The sequence below is a fragment of the Anolis sagrei genome, chromosome X (genome assembly GCF_037176765.1).
Source record: "Anolis sagrei isolate rAnoSag1 chromosome X, rAnoSag1.mat, whole genome shotgun sequence".
Classification (NCBI taxonomy): Eukaryota; Metazoa; Chordata; class Lepidosauria; order Squamata; family Dactyloidae; genus Anolis; species Anolis sagrei.
In genome coordinates, this window is record NC_090034.1 from 67,305,602 (window position 1) to 67,323,702 (window position 18,101).

Sequence of the window (18,101 nt, forward strand, 5' to 3'; positions counted from 1 at the left end):
TTTTTGCTATCCGTTTTTGTTTATTCTGCGTCTGAGTGCTATCTTTAAGTTTTATATTTTGGACAAAACAGCCAGAAAGTAAGTGCTGTTTTAATTAAATTGTTTGATACAAACTGGATGTTTGTTTGATTCATCTCTACCTGAATAAGGCAGAGGCTTGTCATCGTGAAAGGAAGCAACTGAACAGACTGTGCTCTGCTACCACAAGATGCAGAGCCAACCTTAAGAAATGGGACCACAAAGTGGAGTCCATGACATGTGAGTGCGGAGCAGAGCAAACCACAGAACACCTATTACAATGCCACCTGAGCCCTGCCACATGCACAGTGGAGAACCTTCTTATAGCAACACCAGAGACACTCCAAGTGACCAGCTTCTGGTCAAAGGACATTTAGTATAATGCCAATTTTTCAAAACTGTGTTTTTAAAATAGATTCCAACTGTACCCTCGGTTTGCTTCTGATATGATAAATAAATAAATTCTCTAGCATAGAATCAAAGAGTTGGAAGAGACCTCATGGGCCATCCAGTCCAACCCCATTCTGCCAAGAAGCAGGAAAATTTCATTCAAAGCACCCCTGACAGATGGCCATCCAGCCTATGTTTAAAAGCTTCCAAAGAAGGAGCCTCCACCACACTGAGTTCTACTGCTGAACAGCTCTCACAGTCAGGAAGTTCTTCCTAATGTTCAGATGGAATCTCCTTTCTTGTAGTTTGAAACCATTGTTCCACGTCCTAGTCTCATTGACAGATAAAGTATTTTGGAAATTTTGAGTTAAAATTGTTTCTTAAACTATTTGGACTAGCAAAGAATTCAAACCAAACTACAAATCCCAAGATTCCTTACAATGAAAATAGAGCAGTCAAAGTGGAATGAAACTAATGTAATCATTAGGGCTGGGCGGTTTCGTTCGTTAATTTCGTAATTTGTTATTCGTTATTTTTTTGATAACGAAGCGATATTGAACCATTCAGGAGCAACTAAAAATCGAAACGAATTTTTCAATTCGTTTTGTAATTGTTTCGTAATTGTTTCGTAATCGTTTCGAAATCGTTTCGTTATTATTTCCGCATGTCTGGGGCAAGTTTTATAGCTGTTGTTTGTTTAATCAGTGAAAAAAATATATAATTATCACACCAACAGTCAACAACAGAGGGAGAGGGAAGCTTCAGAAGTTCCCCCTGTCCCATTTGGAGGTTTTTTTAGCGTATTGCGCGGTCGCGTCTGCCATTAACGAATCGATTCGTAATTGTTTCGTAATTTCCGAAATTTCGAACTTTTTTAAAGAAAAATTTCGGAATTCTTTTAAAAATCGAAACGCAAAAAACCCCTAAAAACGAATCGAGTTTAGAAACAAAATTTTCCGTGCTTGCCCAGCCCTAGTAATCATATGGTGCAGGGAACAGTTTTAGTCTTCATATAACACCCATTTAAGGATTATTGAGTAAGAAACACACAGAACAGTCTACAGTTATAGAATATGAGATATCTGAGACATAGAAGCTGAACTAACTGGACTGCATCAGCAGATTCAGTTGAAAAAGTGCCTCCAATTCAGTGCTTTTTAACCAAATAGGGACAGAAGATGATAGAGTGAAAAGTCAGAGATTTGTTTTTTAAAAAAGGCCCTCTGTACTTGAAGATGAATTGAATGGAAGCTTTGTCTTTCTTCTTTTTTATTGCCATTCTTTCTCCCCTTGTTAGGCAGTGGCAGCAGCGTGAAGCTTATAATATTTTAATTTCATCTTGGAGATAATGGGTGCTATGGTAATGCATTATATATGTCAGACAACTGCATGGTTATTAATTCACTGCTTTTCCAAGAGGGCTACACCTTTGGGTCTTTATTTGGCACTTGAGAACATGCTCAGTCTCACCCAGGATGAAATAGCCCTTGGTTTGATGATCAGAAAGGCTTTGGACACAATACCCGAACCCTTTGTGTTTGCCTGGTTTCAGTGAAAGAAGCACAACTGCTACCACTTCTCGCTATAGCACATCCCATAATGTAGCTGTTGTCTGCCCACTCCATCTCCATTATGGAGACAGGATGACATTTTGAACTTTATCTCTCAAATGGCATCATTTTGGCTACAAATGGATCAACTGTAAACCTGTGCGGTGGTTGGAGACATCTGCCTCCTAATGACCAAAAACTGTGCTGCAGGTCTTACAATCTAAATAAATAAAAATGTAATGTTCATTTGTGATATTAACAGAACTCAAAAACCACTGGGGGAATTGACACCAAATTTGGACACAACACAGCATTCAGAGCAATCTATGTCCTGCACTAAAAAAAATCCTCCCAAAAAACAGCAAGATCTTAAATTTTAAAAGAGAACACTGCGCATGCGTCCAAACCCATTCTCTTTGCCCCACCCCCGCCGCGTGAGCACAGCCAGCGTGAGAGGCACCAATGGCATGCCCAACCGACAAACAGGCGAGAAGGCACCCCACAGCCATGGCAGAAAAGGAGCGGCGTTGGGTGAGTGAGGCCTGCCTCCAAAGCGCCTCCCTCACGCGTGATCCGTGCCTGGCTCCGAGGATCCTTCCTTCCAGCGCCCAGGCAAGAGGTAAAGAAGAGAAGGAAGGGAAGTGGCAGAGAAGAAAAGAGAGAGAGAAAGAGGGAGGGAAAGAAAGCAGGAGGGATGGAAGCGAAGAGCAAAGGAAGGAAAGGGAGAGAAGGAAGAAAGGAGAGAAAGAAGGAAAATAAAAGAAAGAGGGGAGGGAGGGAGGGAGGAAAGAGAGAAGGAAAGGAAAAAAGGAAGGAACGAAGGAAAGAGGGAGAGAAGGAAGGAAGGCGAGAGAGAAAGAGGGAGGGAAGGTTGGCCACAGCACCTACTAACCCAAGGAGTGACCATCACTCAAATAATTGAGTTTGTTATTTGGGACTTGTAGTTCCTGGGATTTAAAGTTAACCAACAATCAAAGAGCATTCTGAACTCCACCAACAATGGAATTGAACCAATCTTGGCACACAGGACTCCCATGACAAACAGAAAACACTAGAAGGGTTTGGTGGGCATTGACCTTGAGTTTGGGAGTTGTAGTTCACCTACATCCAGAGAGCACTGTGGACTCAAACAATGATGGATCTGGACCAAACTTGGCACGAATGTTCCATAAGCCCAAGTATGGACACAGATGGAGTTTGGGGGACACTGACATTTGGGAGTTGTAGTTACTGGGATTTATAGTTCGCCTACAATCAAAGATCATTCTGAACCCCACCAACGACAGAATTGGGGCAAACGTCCCACACAGAACCCCCATACTGAAGGCCATCCAGTCCAACTCCCTCCACCAGGGCAAGAAAACGTAATCAAAGCCCTCCTGACAAAGAGGCCATAGATTAGATAGATAGAAATGATTCACACACACATAGAAATGATTCACACACACATAGATATAGTATAGATTTGAAAGGGACCCCTAAAGAAGGACAATTTCCATGTTGCATGTTCCAGAGTAGGCAAACCAGACAATCTCCACATCAACACTAACAAAGAAACAGTAAGAAATACTGTTGACCAACAAGCAGAAAGACATTACATATATTAGAAACCAGCACTTTCTCATTACTTGATTTTCCAGGTTACCAGACTGGGCTACAGCAACGCGTGGCAGGGGGCAGCTATTGATATATATAAATTAATTACAAAGGAATGACAATCACAAGTCTCCCAAACCCCAATATGTTTGAATTGATACTACCTGCATCAGGAAGCATGAACTTGATGGGGGCATTTGGGGATGGCATTATAGAGAGTTTTCAGTGGACATGTTCATGAAGAACTGATACCTAGTTGGTTTGGAGTTACAATCTTCCAGTTGGATTTTTTTTCTGCAAATGGTGCATGGAAACATTCTAGCAATGTTGTAAACATTGTATTGTTGCAGGTTTTCATGGCCGGAATCACTGGGTTGTATGGCCATGTTCCAGAAGCATTCTCTCCTGACATTTTGCCTGCATCTATGGCAGACGTTCTTAGAGGTTGTGAGGTCTGTTGGAAACTATGCAAGTGGGGTTTATATATCTGTGGAATGTTCAGGATGGGAGAAAGAACTTTTGTCTGCTTGAGGTAGGTGTGAATGTTGCAACTGGCCACCTTTCAAGGTCTAATTTCTTACTGCCTGGAGGAATCCTTTGTTGGGAGGTAATTAGCTGGTCCTAATTGTTTCTTGTCTAGAATTCCCCTGTTTTTGAGTGTTGTTCTTCATTTATTGTCCTGATTTTAGAGTTTTTAAAAATAACGCTAGCCAGATTTTGTGTAGTCTGACATTTTGTGTAGTTGTTAGAGTGGTCCAGCATTTCTGTGTCCAGGTTGGTTCATCAAGTGCTCTGCTATGGCCGACGTCTCTGGCTGAATGAATCTGCAGTGCCTTTCATGTTCCTTGATTTGTGTACAAGCATGCACACAATTTCAACAGAAAGGAAGAAACCATGAACAAAATCTGGCTACAGCATTAAAAAAAACCTCTAAATTCATAACAGTAAATAAAGAAGAACTTTCAAAAACAGGGAAATTCCTGGAAAGAAACAATCAGGCCCAGCTAATCACCTCCCAACAAAGGATTCCTCCAGGCAGTAGGAAGCCACACCTTGAAACTGCAAGGCCATTAAATGCTAATCATCTGCTTCTCTCTTTTATCTCGCCCGAATATTTAATTAGTTTTAATTAGTTTGTCTTTTAATCATGACATGTAGTTATTGTGCATCATGATTGTTATTGTGCCTGTGTCTACTGTAATTTTCATATTGTTATGTATTCATACGTTTTATGTAACTATGATGTTATTGTTTATTGTTCACGTTTTCGGTTTGTGTTTTGGTTTTTCTTTATTGTAATTGCTATTTGGGCTTGGCCTCGTGTAAGCCACTCCGAGTCCCCATTGGGGAGATGATGGCAGGGTATAAATAAAGTTTATTATTATTATTATCATTATTATTATTATTATTATTATTCACACCTACCTTAAACAGACAAGAGTTCTTTCTCCCACCCTGGACATTCCACAGATACATAAAAACCCCATTTTCCTAGTTTCCAACAGACCTCACAACTTCTGAGGATGCCTGCCATAGATGCAGGAGAAACGTCAGGAGAGAATGCTTCTGGAACATGGCAATGCATCCCAGAAAACTCACAACAACCCAGTTGTAAACATTGCTGCAGCTACACAGGTACAGATTGCCTCTTGGATAGAAAACCTTTGCAACTGACTGTGGATTTAACATCTAGTACTGCTTTTCTTGTTTTCCTTCTTGATTTCAGAAATTTTCAAAAAAGACGAAACCAACACCAAAAGAGCCTGGAAGTCTTCAATTAACTCACATTGAAAGCAAACCCCGGCTACTGATTAATCAACAAGATTTTTTTTAAAAAAGAAACAAAGAAGCTGAGTTGATTAATTTACTGATTGTGAACTTCATTGACCTATTTTTTTTTAACTGTCATCTCCTGGTGCCAAATAGTCAATGCTGCAAAATAAATTATGTTAAGTTGAAAAATAATCATGCAAAAGGCACCCATTTGCATAACTCACACAGGTTGTAAAACCCAGCTTCTCTTGCCAGAAATGTTGGATTATTCTGATGTGATGTTTCTTCATTATTTATTTTGCATTTCCAAGTATAAGGACCTTGTACATGAGCACCTATGCTATGCTTACAGCAGTATTAAATCAGCATGTGGGAGGTATGAATGGGTGCTTTGATGCAGAGGTTCAATTACCTTTCCCTCTACAACTGACAGAATTTGTAAATGGGAAAATCTGGGTAGGAAGAAAAAGGCAATTGAAGTGGTATTATGTGACAATAGTGCAATACTAGCTCATTCCTGAATTGCAACATTGCACAATGAAATTTGTAACTACATATGAAATGCATGGCTAAATCTGAAATACGTATTTTCATGTGCAATGGCCACGTGCGTGAAATGGCACTCTAAGCACAATTCTGATTGTACAACATTGCAATGAGACAAGACTTTTGCACTGGACTCCAGTGCTCTGTGAATGCTGGCTTCGTTTCAATGATGACTGAAAAAACAGCTGCTTATTTAACCTTTTGTTGTTGTTCATTCGTTTCCAGCTCTTCGTGACCTCATGGACCAGCCCACGCCAGAGCTCCCCCCCCCCCAGCTGCTTCAAAGTCAAGCCAATAACTTCAAGGATGCCATCCACTCATCTTACGGGCATCGAATTGTGGCTTGGATGTGTAAGCCGCCCTGAGTCTCCTTCGGGGTGAGAAGGGTGGGGAAAAAGTAAACCAAATAAATAAATAAATAAAAAGCTTGCCCTTGGTTGGCCCCTCTACCTTTTTCCTTCCATTTCCCCCAGCATCACTGTCTTCTCTAAGCTTTCCTACCTCCTCATGATGTGGCCAAAGTACTTCAACTTTGTCCCGAATATCCTTCCCTCCAATGAGCAGTCGGGCTTTATTTCCTGAAGTATGGACTGATTGGGTCTTCTCGCAGTCCAAGTCACTCTCAGCACTTTCCTCCAGCACCACAGTCCAAAAGCATCTTCGCTCAGCCTTCCCTATGACCCAGCTCTCACATCCGTAGGTGACTATGGGGAATACCATTGCTTTAACTATGCGGATCTGGCCAGGGTGGTCCATGCCTTAGTCACCTCCAGATTGGACTACTGTAATGCGCTCTACGTGGGGCTGCCCTTGAAAACAGCCAAGAAATTCCAAATGGTCCAACAGGCGGCAGCCAGGTTGTTAACTGGTGCTCCTTACAGGGAGAGGTCAACCCTCCTATTCAAGGAGCTCCATTGGCTGCCGTTCATTTTCTGGTCCCAATTCAAGGTGCAGGTCCTTACCTACAAAGCCCTAACCAGTTTGGGACCTGCCTACCTGCGTGACTGCATCTCCGTATATGAACCCACACGATCTCTCCGATCATCTGGAGAGGCCCTGCTCACAATTCCACCTGTGTCGCAAGCGCGATTGGTGGGGACGAGGGACAGGGCCTTCTCTGTGGTGCCCCCCCCCAACTCTGGAACTCTCTCCCCAAGGACATCAGACAAGCCCCAACATTGGCAGTCTTTAGGAAGAGCTTGAAGACGTGGCTGTTCCAGTGTGCCTTCCCAGAATAGGAAACTCCAAGCATCATGTCCCAAATGCACTTTACTAGAGATTTAAGATTGTCTGCACACCGCACCTATCTCCAAAAACCTATCCATTTCACCTGTCATGTCCAGCATTTTTTAAAAAAATTAATCATTACATTTGGCCTGGCCTTCGTTTTTAAATGCGTCGTGGTGTTATTGTCTAATGTTTATTGCTATTGTTTTAATGTTTATTGCTTGTTTTTTGAGTTTATTTATTGTTGTATTTGTTATGCTGTTGTTTTATTGATGTGTTGGGCCTTGGCCTCTTCTAAGCCACACTGAGTCCTTCGGGAGATGTTGGCGGGGTATAAATAAAGGATTATTATTATTATTATTATTATTATTATTATTATTATCTTCGTTGCCAGTGTGATGTCTGTACTCTTCACTATTTTATCGAGATTGGTCACTGCTCTCCTCCCAAGAAGTAAGCGTCTCCTGATTTCCTGGCTGCAGTCTGCGTCTGCAGTAATCTTTGCACCTAGAAATACAAAGTCTGTCACTGCCTCCACATTTTCTCCCTCTATTTCCCAGTTGTCAATAATTCTTGTTGCCATAATCTTGGTTTTTTTATGTTTAGCTGCAGCCCAGCTTTTGCGCTTTCTTCTTTCACCTTGATTAGAAGGCTCCTCAGCTCCTCCCCGCTTTTGGCCATCAAAGTGGTGTCAACTGCATATCTAAGGTTGTTAATGTTTCTTCCAGCCATTTCCCCCCCCAGCCTTGCATTCCTCAAGCCCTGCACATCACATGATGTGTTCTGCATACAAGTTGAATAGGTTGGGTGAGAGTATACAACCCTGCCGTACGCCATTCCCAATCTTGAACCAGTCAGTTGTTCCATGGTCAGTTCTTACTGTTGCTACTTGGTCCTTATACAGATTCCTCAGGAGAGAGACAAGGTGATTTGGTATGCCCATACCACCAAGAACTTGCCACAATCAAAGGTTTTAGAGTAGTCAATAAAACAGAAATCCATGTTTTTCTGAAACTCCCTGCCTTTCTCCATTATCCAGCAGATATTGGCAATTTGTTCACTTAAACCTTTGTTGCCTATTATTTATTCCAAAAATCCCATGCATGTAATTTTAAACTGTTTCAACTTTATAAAGCCATTTGTTAAGTTGTTTAATATGCTTTTAGGCTGGTTTAAATCATGCAGTTGTTTCAAGCTGCTTGACATATATGGCATTCAGTGGTCACATGCTACGATGTGGGATATAAACAAACAGCAAACTTACCCAATGGTGCAGCCTGCCTCTGCCTCCACTGTCCAGACACAATTGAGGTTGTGGTCATAGGGTGTGGGATACCCTGGAGACAGGATCCTTCCTGAGGTTTCGCCTTTGATACTGCCCCCACATTCCGCTGGAAGATGAGACATCAGCATTCAACAAACTGGCTTAAAATGTCATTGAATCATAAAGAGTTCAAAGAGACCCCAAGGTCCAACAGTTCAACCTCATAGATGACCTTCCAGTCTCTGTTGCACCGGGACTGTGGCGCAGAAGGCTGGGAGTCAGCTGCATTAAGATCACTACTGACCAAAAGGAAATGAGTTCAAAGCCAGCCTGGGTCGGAGTGAACTTCCGACCAATTTGTGTAGCTTGCTATCGACCTTTGCAGCCCGAAAGACAGTTGCATCTGTCAAGTAGGAAATTTCAGTACCGCTTTGCGGGGAAGCTAATTTACGATACAATAAAAATCTCCAGCAAGCATGCAAAGAATGAGGAAGTACTTCATCAGTGCCACAAATGGACGGTGAAGTGACAGCTCCCCTAGTGGTCAGAATACCCTCATGAAAAAGCTGGAATGTTAAATGACCTCTGTGTGTCTGTGTCTGTATGTGTATATGTGTGTAGGTATATATGTAGGTGTGTATATGTGCATATTTGTGTGTGCTTGCGTATATATATGTGTGTGTGTGTCTGTATGTGTGCTTGTGTATATGTATACAAATGTATATGTATATATGGTTTATTCCGGAGGGGGGGGGGGGTTAAAGTCCATTCTGCTGGTTTTTTGTGTGTTTTTAGGGGTGATGGTCACTGGTTGGCCTAACAAGTATATTGTGTTCAAATTTGGTGTCAATTCACTCAGTGGTTTTTGAGTTCTGTTAATCCCACAAACGAACATTACATTTTTATTTATATAGATTGTGTCATGCCTGATGTTAGCCACCTTGAGTCCCTATGTTGGAACAAAGGTGGGATAAAAATAAAGTAAGTAAGTAATTAAAATACGTGACAAATAAAACAATGAAAATGTACACAATTGTCATTTCTTGTCCTTCCTCCAGGTAGAATTCTGAAAGTATAGAGTAAATGCTCTTGTACAGAGGAATGTAGCCAAGCTGTTAAAACAAGATATTGCCAGAAATGGAGAGCTTGATTTGTTTCCTTGCAGTATACTAAAAGAGACAAACAGCCTTGTTTCCATTGATCACTTAGTTAACCTGAAGGTTATTGGAAAAGGGGTGGCGTGGAACCTGAAATGGGAACAACAGCAATTAAAAACACTACCGCTGGCTTTTAAAACAAGAATGCATGGAGTGCTAGTAAGTAAATCTTCTGGAAGAGCCCTGCTGTAGATCAATTCCTCATTTCAAGAACTTGTGTTCATTTCCTAGGAATGTAGTTTTTTAGTTGTTGCAAAAATCCATCTCCTTGGTAAGACGTTGACATGCCAAGGAACGTGCTGACTGAAGGGTTCTGGGCGTTGTAGTTTGAACAGGCCACATTTGGAAGCTCAGGCAAGGTTTTCTGGTGAATCATTTTGTCATTAAAACCAAGTGAGCCATTACAGAAAACCTTGTCACTCCGGCAAAGGCCACATTTCTAGGAGATGCTAGCTTTGATACCAGGGAGACAATGAACTTATTTTAGTTTTATTTTGAACTTTAAAGAATTAGTTTTAGGCAAAGGGTTATGCACTTTTGAATAAGCCCTTCAAAGCTCGAACAAAAATTCAGAAGGAAATTGTCTGTCTATTCAAATACAAGCCACTGAATGTCCCTAGGCATGTTGATTAGGGCTGGTCAATTCGTTTCGTTAATTCGTAATTCGTTAAAAAAATCGTTAATTTTTGAATTACGAAACGATTACAAAACTTTTTTTTTAACCTGGAAGTGTTTTTAAATATCGAAACGGCAGGCGCCAAAAAATTTTGTATTTCCGTCCATTTCGGAAATACGTAAGATGGCCGCCTGCCGATGCTTGCTGGGAGCTCTCCTCTCTCGGCGCCGGCTGAGCAAGCGAGAGGGCGAGCGAGAGGGGCGAGCGAGAGACTACCTGTCATCTCTCTCACACACACCTCTCACTTTCTCTGCCATCTCTCTCTCGCTCTGTCTACCTATTGTCTCTCACTTTCTCTCTCTATCATCTCTCTCAGGATCTAAATAACACAGCTAACCCAGGCATGGGCAAACTTCCTTCAGCCCTCCGAGTGTTTTGGACTTCAACTCCCACAATTAAGCAGCTGAGGGGGAATAGGAAGGGGTCTGAGGTTGTTAGGAATTGTGGGAGTTGAAGTCCAAAACACCTGGAGGGCCCAAGTTTGCCCATGCCTGAGCTAACTGGAGTCATAGCATTGAGCTATGTTGTTTGGGGAGGCACCCACTCTCTTTGGAAGAGAAGGCGAAAGTCCTTGTCAAACTACAACTCCCAGGAGTCTGTAGCATTGAGTCATGTAGAACTCCTTTCGTTCTTCAGTGGAGATGCATGAAAGCGGCGATGGCAGATCTTTTGAGAGGGGCGGGCAAGCGAGCGGCGAGCGAGAGGGGCGAGCGAGCGGCGAGCGAGAGGGCCCGCCAGAGTGAGTGCCTGCCTTCCCTCCTTAATAATAATTTTAATTTCTCCTCCCTATTCTACTAAATTAATAATTAAATTTAAAAAATATTTAAAAAATATTTTAAAAAAAAGGGCGCCATCTTTACAAAATGTTTTGTAAATATTTACGAAATTTCGTAAATACCGAACTTTTTTTTTGGAAAATTTTGTAATTATTTTAAATATCGAAACAAAAAAAAACCCCAATTACAAATCGATTTTAGAAACAAATTTTTGCGTTGTTACCCAGGCCTAATGTTGATGGTAATGGCAGACCTTCCTGAAGTTACGGGCATTCACACAAAGAGGGGAGTCATACCTACGCAGATGGGGAGAGGTTGATCCCAAGCCCGACGCTCCCCAGTTAAGCAGGCGAGGACTCGGCTTCCTCTCAGCGTATAGCCAGGGTCACAGTTAAAGGAAACTGAGCTTCCTGCAAAGTGTCCCTCATCATGGACTTTGTAGCCAAACTCAGGGACGCCAGGATCTTCACACTTGATCAATTCAAAACCTCAAAGCAGAAGAAAAGAGCAACTGGTTAGTTGGGAAATTTGAGCCCAGCCTTTGTCTTCTCATTGAGTTGGGACTGCTGATGCTCCAGTTTTATTTATTTATTTATAATTCAAACTTATATGCTGCCACTCCCCTGGGGCTCGGAGCGGCTTACAAGAACAGGCTAAAATCTAACACAATTTAAAAACAATTTAAAACAATTTAAAAACAACAATATCAGAGATCAAAGGTCTGTCGAAACAGATATGTCTTACATGCCCTGTGGAAAGCTGATAGGTCCCGCAAGGCACGGACTTCAGGTGGCAGAGTATTCCAGAGTGATGGTGCCACTGCTGTGAAGGCTCTGTGTCTGGTTGCTGTTAGACGCAAGGTCTTGACACTGGGAATTTCCAATAGATCTTGGTCCTTAGAACGGAGGGATCTCTGGGGTTGGTAGGGGGTGAGGCGGTCCTTCAGGTACATCGGCCCCAGACCATGCAAGGCCTTAAAGGTGAGTACCATCACTTTGAAAGTGATCCGGTGCTCAATTGGTAACCAATGCAGCTGCAGTAAGATTGGTGTTATGTGGCATCTCATCGGAATTCCCGCAAGAAGCCGAGCAGCTGCATTTTGCACCAACTTGAGCTTCCGGATCACCGACAGAGGATCAGACCTAGAGCAATGTAGAGGGCGTTACAGTAGTCCAGTCTTGAGATGACTGTAGCCTGGATCACCGTAGCTAGGTTGTCCCTGGACAGGTAGGGGGCCAGTCGTTTAGCCTGCCGTAGATGAAAAAAGGCGGTTCTGCTCACGGTGGAGACCTGGGCCTCCATCGCCAGCAGAGGGTCCAAAAGGACTCCCAGACTCTTTACCAATGATGACGGGTGTAGTTCTAGAGTTTCATGTGTCTCTGGAAAGTTCCAGAGTTTCATGTGTCTCATAAGTGCCAAACATTTTTGCACAGAATTATCATTATTTAAGAGTTGTGTGCAATACCAATGCTTCACTAACTCTTTCAAAGAAGAAGAAAAGAGAGCAAAGTTGACTATATAAAACAGAGGTTCTCAACCTGTGGGTCCCCAGATATTTTGGCACTCCCAGAAATGTTTGGCACTCCCAGAAATCCCAACAGCTGGTAGACTGGCTGGGATTTCTGGGAGTTGTAGGCCAAAACATCTGGAGACCCACAGGTTGAGAACCACTGATATAAAAGATGCAACCAAAGTGGATGCATCAGGTGGTAAAGCTTTCTGGTTAGATTTCCAGGCAGTCATGATCTATTTTTGGGAAATGTAATAATATAATAATAAACTTTATTTATACCCTGTCACCATCTCCTCGATGGGGACTCGGAGCGGCTTACATGAGGCCAAGCCCAAACAACAATTACAATGTATTGTCGAAGGCTTTCATGGCTGGAATCACTAGGTTCTTGTGGGGTTTTTTTCGGGCTATAGAGAGCCTCTAGAACATGGCTCTATAGCCCGAAAAAACCCACAAGAACCTAACAATTACAATAAAGAAAAACCGAAAACGCAAACCGAAAACGCGAACAATAAACAACATCATAATTACATAAAACATGTGAATACAAAACAATATAAAATTACAATAAGCACATACACATAGGATCCTTATAACCGAGCCCATCTAAGCAGTGTATTTGTTTAAGGCCAAGTCTATAGGTTGTCAACTAAGGGCTCATGAGTTAAAATTTGACCTATTAGCTGGCTTAACATAGAGCCACATTGTTCGACCAATTTAACCTACACTCTCACACCTGATCTTCTAGGTCTCAAGAGAGAGAAGACACTGTTATAAAAGATTGAACAGTCTACGAAGGAGCAAACTCACATTTTTCAATTCTGAATGCACAACTAATTCATTATATAGCCATTTATTTTCAAAAAGGGCCGGTAAAGTTAAAGGTTTCCCCCTGACATTAAGTCTAGTCGTGTCCGACTCTGGGGGTTGGTGCTCATCTCCATTTCTAAGCTGAAGAGCTGGCGTTGTCTCCTAGGTCATGTAGCCGCCCTGAGCACTGTTATCTTCGAGCAGAAGCGGTACCTACTGATCTACTCACATTTTCATGTTTTTGAACTGCTAGGTTGGCAGAAGTTGGGGCTAACTGCGGCAGCTTACCCCGCTCCCCAGATTTGAACCTCCAATATTTTGGTCAGCAAGTTCTGCAGCTCAGCGGTTTAACCTGCTATGCCACCGGGGGCTCCTTTACATTCTAGGCAATAGTTATTAGATTCCATGTCAGTTTGGTTGAGGACTTTAAACCAGCATTTTCCAGTCTTTGGTCCTCCAGGACTTTAGCTCCTGGAATTCCTGACAGTTGACCAAGCTGGCTGGGGCTTCTGGGAATTGAAGTCCCAAATATCTGGAGACCCAAAGACTGGGAGCCACTCTTCAAGTTCACAGGAGCTACCTATGGTACTGAAACTATTTGGGGAATAGGATTCAATACAGTGGCAAGCTACTTCAGAGTAAAACTGGTTAGGCTCCTTTGTTATTTAATTCTTTTGATGCTTAGTGCATGAAGGCCCTGGACCCGATTTTTCAACTCTAAAGTTCTCTTCAGTTGAAACATTCACACCTAGCTCCAGCAGGCAAGAGTCCTTTGTCCCACCCTGGTCATTCCACTGATAAATAAACCCCTTTTCCTAGTTCCAACAGACCTCACTACCTCTGAGGATGCTTGCCATAGATGCAGGCGAAACGTCAGGAGAGAATGCCTCTAGAACATGGCCATATAGCCTGAAAAACCTACAACAACCCTCTTCCAATTTCCCAAAGTGCCACTGCCTATACCCGGCCCTCTCAAACTGTTTTGGAAAAAAAAACCTGCTTCAGTATTCTAGTCATTTTTATCCTGAAAATTGTGCAAAAAAAAAAAAAAAGAAAGAAAAGAACATTCCTAAACAAACTCACTTTTGTTGTCACACTACACATTACCAATAACAATCACGAGAAAAGGATGAGCCAAATGGGCTTACCAATGTTGGAATAAAGCTATAGATAATCTTCAAGTAAGTATAGATGAACCAGACTGAATACACAGAAATGTGTTGCTACACAGAAAGGCAAACAATGGAATCTGCAAGGTTTTATTTTTTTTTTCCCTTTGGTGCTGTTTTGATGGTGTGTATTTTTAAACCTTTTAAAAAGATTGATTTTTATTTGAATCAATGTTTTAATCTGCTACATCAGTATTTCTCAACCTGGGGGGGTCAGGACCCCTGGGTGAGTCACACGGGGGTGTCAGAGGGGCCGCCAAAAACCATCAGAAAACACAGTATTTTCTGTTGGTCATAGGGGCTCTGTGTGGGAAGTTTGGCCCATTTATATCGTTGGTGAGGTTCAGAATGCTCTTTGATTGTAAGTGAACTATAAACCCTAGCAACTACAACTCCCAAATGTCAAGGTCTATTTCCCCCAAACTCCACCAGTGTTCACATTTGAGCATATTGAGCATTCATGCCAAGTTTGGTCCAGATCCATCATTGTTTGAGTCCACTGTGCTCTCTGGATGTAGGTGAACTACAGCTCTGAATTCAAGATCAAAGCCCACTGAACCCTTCCATTAGTTTCTGTTGGTTACGGGAGTTCTGTGTGCCTAGTTTGGTTCAATTCTGGGATTGTGGCGCAGCTGGCTGAGTGTCAGCTGCATTAAGATCACTCTGATCAAAAGGTCATGAGTTCGAAGCCAGCCCGGGTTGGAGTGGGTTTCCAACCAATTGTGTGTAGTCTGTTGTCGACCTTTGCAACCCGAAAGACAGTTGCATCTGTCAAGTAGGAAAATTAGGTACCACCTGAGTTACATTTAGCCTCAAGGAGTCTAGGATGCTAAGAGATAATAAATAGAAAGGTAAGAAAGTAGGTACATAAATGAAGCTTTCTACAAAAGTTGGGCTTTACCTTTCCTCTAGCTATTTTATTTCAGTAACAGCATGGCGTAGTGGCTTGGACATTGGCTCTGGAGACCAAGGTTTGAATCCTTACTCAACCATGGAAACCAACTTGATGGCCTTGGGTAAGTCACATTCTCTCAACCTCAGGGGAAGGCAAATTTTGTCAAGAAAAACCATGATAGATCCATCTTAGGATCACCATGATCTGAAAGTGTTTTGAAGACACACAATGAACTTAGCTTCGTTGTTATTTTTCAACCACTCTGTATAACATAGTAAGAGTCACCGCTGTGGGCACTGCTGAAAGGAAGCCTCCTGTTTTTCTGTACTTACTAGAAAACTGCAGTTCAAAGCCTTGACTTGTGTTGTTGCCATCAGTGATGAAGTCAAGCCACATGGTGCTGGAGGTGCTGTTGACGCTGATCCCCAGCATCTCTTTTCGGCTGAAGGAGCCCAGGAGACGGGCAGAGTTATTGTTGCCATCATAAATCTGAAAAAGAGAGGAGGCAATGCAAATGAAAGGGGCACTTTTCCATCCAGCCTTACGCAGTGCTGGGCTTGCCCACCCCCCAAGTTCATCTCTGGGTGATATAGACTCCTTTCCTGTCTTCCTTGCTGACATATCTTAGAGTCTGTAACTTGCTTATTACAAATAAGGAGATCCTTGTGATTAAACTGCTTTCTTCCAATAACTTAGGCCTTGTCTACCCAAATTCAACCAGTCATTCAACCTGGATGTCCACATGATGGCTTATTTAAAGGTGCTCTGAGGGGGATTCAGAGCGCCTTTAAACATCAGCAATAAATCAATGCCATAAAACATACAATTAGATAAACATTTACATTAAAAACACAGAATCAATACATCAAACAATTACATCAAATTAAAATCGTGTCGTCCAAGGTCATAGTCCAGAGCCAATCCAGTTGTCATTGAACAGATTCTACATTGACTTATTGCACTGCAGTTTGGTCACATAGCCATGTTTTAACTTGCTTTCCGAAGGCAAGGAGAGAAGGAGCTGATTGAATATCACTGGGGAGGACGTTCCACAGCTGAGGAGCCACTACTGAGGCCCTGTCTCTTGTTCCCACCTACCGTGACTACGAAGGAGGTGGGACTGAGAGCAGGGCCTCCCCAGACAATCTTGACCTCTTACATGGTTCATAGGAGATATGTTCAGACAGGTAAGCTGGGCCATAACTGTTTAGGGCTCTATAGCTTAAAGCCAGCATTTTGAATTGTGCTCAGTAGCAGACTGGCAGCCAATGTTGATGTAACAGGGGAGTGGTATGCTCCCTGTACGCTGCCCTGGTGAGCAATCTGGCTGCTGCCCTTTGGATCAATTGAAGATTCCAAACAGTCTTCAAGGGCTTCAGGATATAAGAAGAGCATGGACCACCTTGGCCAAGTCTGAATTCCCAAGTTATAGGCACAGCTAGCACTTAAGTTTTAATTGTGCGAATGATCCCCTGGCTACTGCCAAAACCTGATGTTCCATGCTCAGTGATGAGTCCAGAATCACTCCCGAGCTGCAAACCTGTGTCTTCAGTGGAAATGTAACCCCATCCAGCACAGGCTGTGTAAACCTATACCCTGTTTGTTATCTGTTTGGCCTTGCAACTGACCAGGAGGACCTCTGTCTTGCCTAGATTCAATTTCAATTTGTTTGCCCTTATCCAGACCATCACAGCTGCCAAGCACCGGTTCAGGACCTGAACAGCCTCCTTAGTAGCAGGTGGAAAGGAGTGATGAGTTTAGGACTTTCAACCTATGGTGTGGGATAAAATCATTATCACTCCTTCCTTTACCCTGGTCACATAACTGCCTTTGCTGATGTAAGAAAGGTGCCCAATGATGGCCATGAACTCTCTGACAGCAGCTGTAGGGGACATCCAAGCTAAGGTGACTATCCAGTAGGAATGGACCGGTTTCATCCCTACTTGATTAGCCTCTTCTTTATGGGCACATATAGACAAGCCCTAAGACATAATAACACTAAGTTATGACTGCATGCTACAAGGGATAATTTCACGTATTTTGTTTGTATGATTATCATTTTTCAGTGACCACTGGAGTGTTCTACTGAAGATCAGTCAAGGTAAGGCCATGGCCAAGAATCACATAACCTCCAATTTTGGAGGGACAGTCCTGATACATCTTCTACCATCTATTTTTTCAGTGGATTTAAACCCTTCCTTCCTTCCTTCCATCCATCCTTCCTTCTTTCCTTTCGCTCCCTCCCTCTCTTTCCCACTCTCCTCAACTGTTCTCAGTAGTTGCAAATTTAGTTCAAAGTCCAAAAATAGTTTGAACTCAACTTATTCAATGGATGAGAGGGAATCTTGTCCTTCCTAGTAGACTGGCAAAAACAAACAACTGTAGCCCCTTCTAGTTCTTCTCTGACAACCCTTTGTTACCTTGGCCACATTCTGATCTTGCTTGGCCACACATGTTCTTCACATGTCTATGGGACATCTGTAGAAATACCAAAGTGCTTGTTTATAAAGCTATTGTCCTCCCAACCCTGCTATATGCCTGTGAAACATGGACTGTCTACAGACGTCACATTCAACTCCTGAAACAGTTGCCTTTGAAAAATGCTGCAAATCTCTTGGGAATGCAGGCGGATAAATATCAGTGTGCTGGAAGAAGCAAAGGCCATCAGCATTGAAGCAATGCTCCTATACCATCAACTCTGCTGGACTAGCCACGTTGTCCAAATGCCTGATCACCATCTC

At 42.6% G+C, this 18,101-nt stretch overlaps 1 protein-coding gene across 5 annotated transcripts in view; it reads right to left on the bottom strand.

Moving 5' to 3' along the window:
* CSMD2 (CUB and Sushi multiple domains 2) overlaps positions 1-18,101 on the bottom strand; it is a 984,984-nt gene that overhangs the window by 225,294 nt on the left and 741,589 nt on the right. For all 5 annotated transcript variants that reach the window (XM_067473669.1, XM_067473670.1, XM_060784605.2 and 2 more), the window contains 3 exons: positions 15,693-15,849; positions 11,270-11,461; positions 8,365-8,491 (listed from right to left, as the gene is read on the bottom strand). In XM_067473669.1, coding sequence (XP_067329770.1) covers positions 8,365-8,491; positions 11,270-11,461; positions 15,693-15,849 — 476 coding nt within the window. The remainder of the gene's footprint in view (positions 1-8,364; positions 8,492-11,269; positions 11,462-15,692; positions 15,850-18,101) is intronic.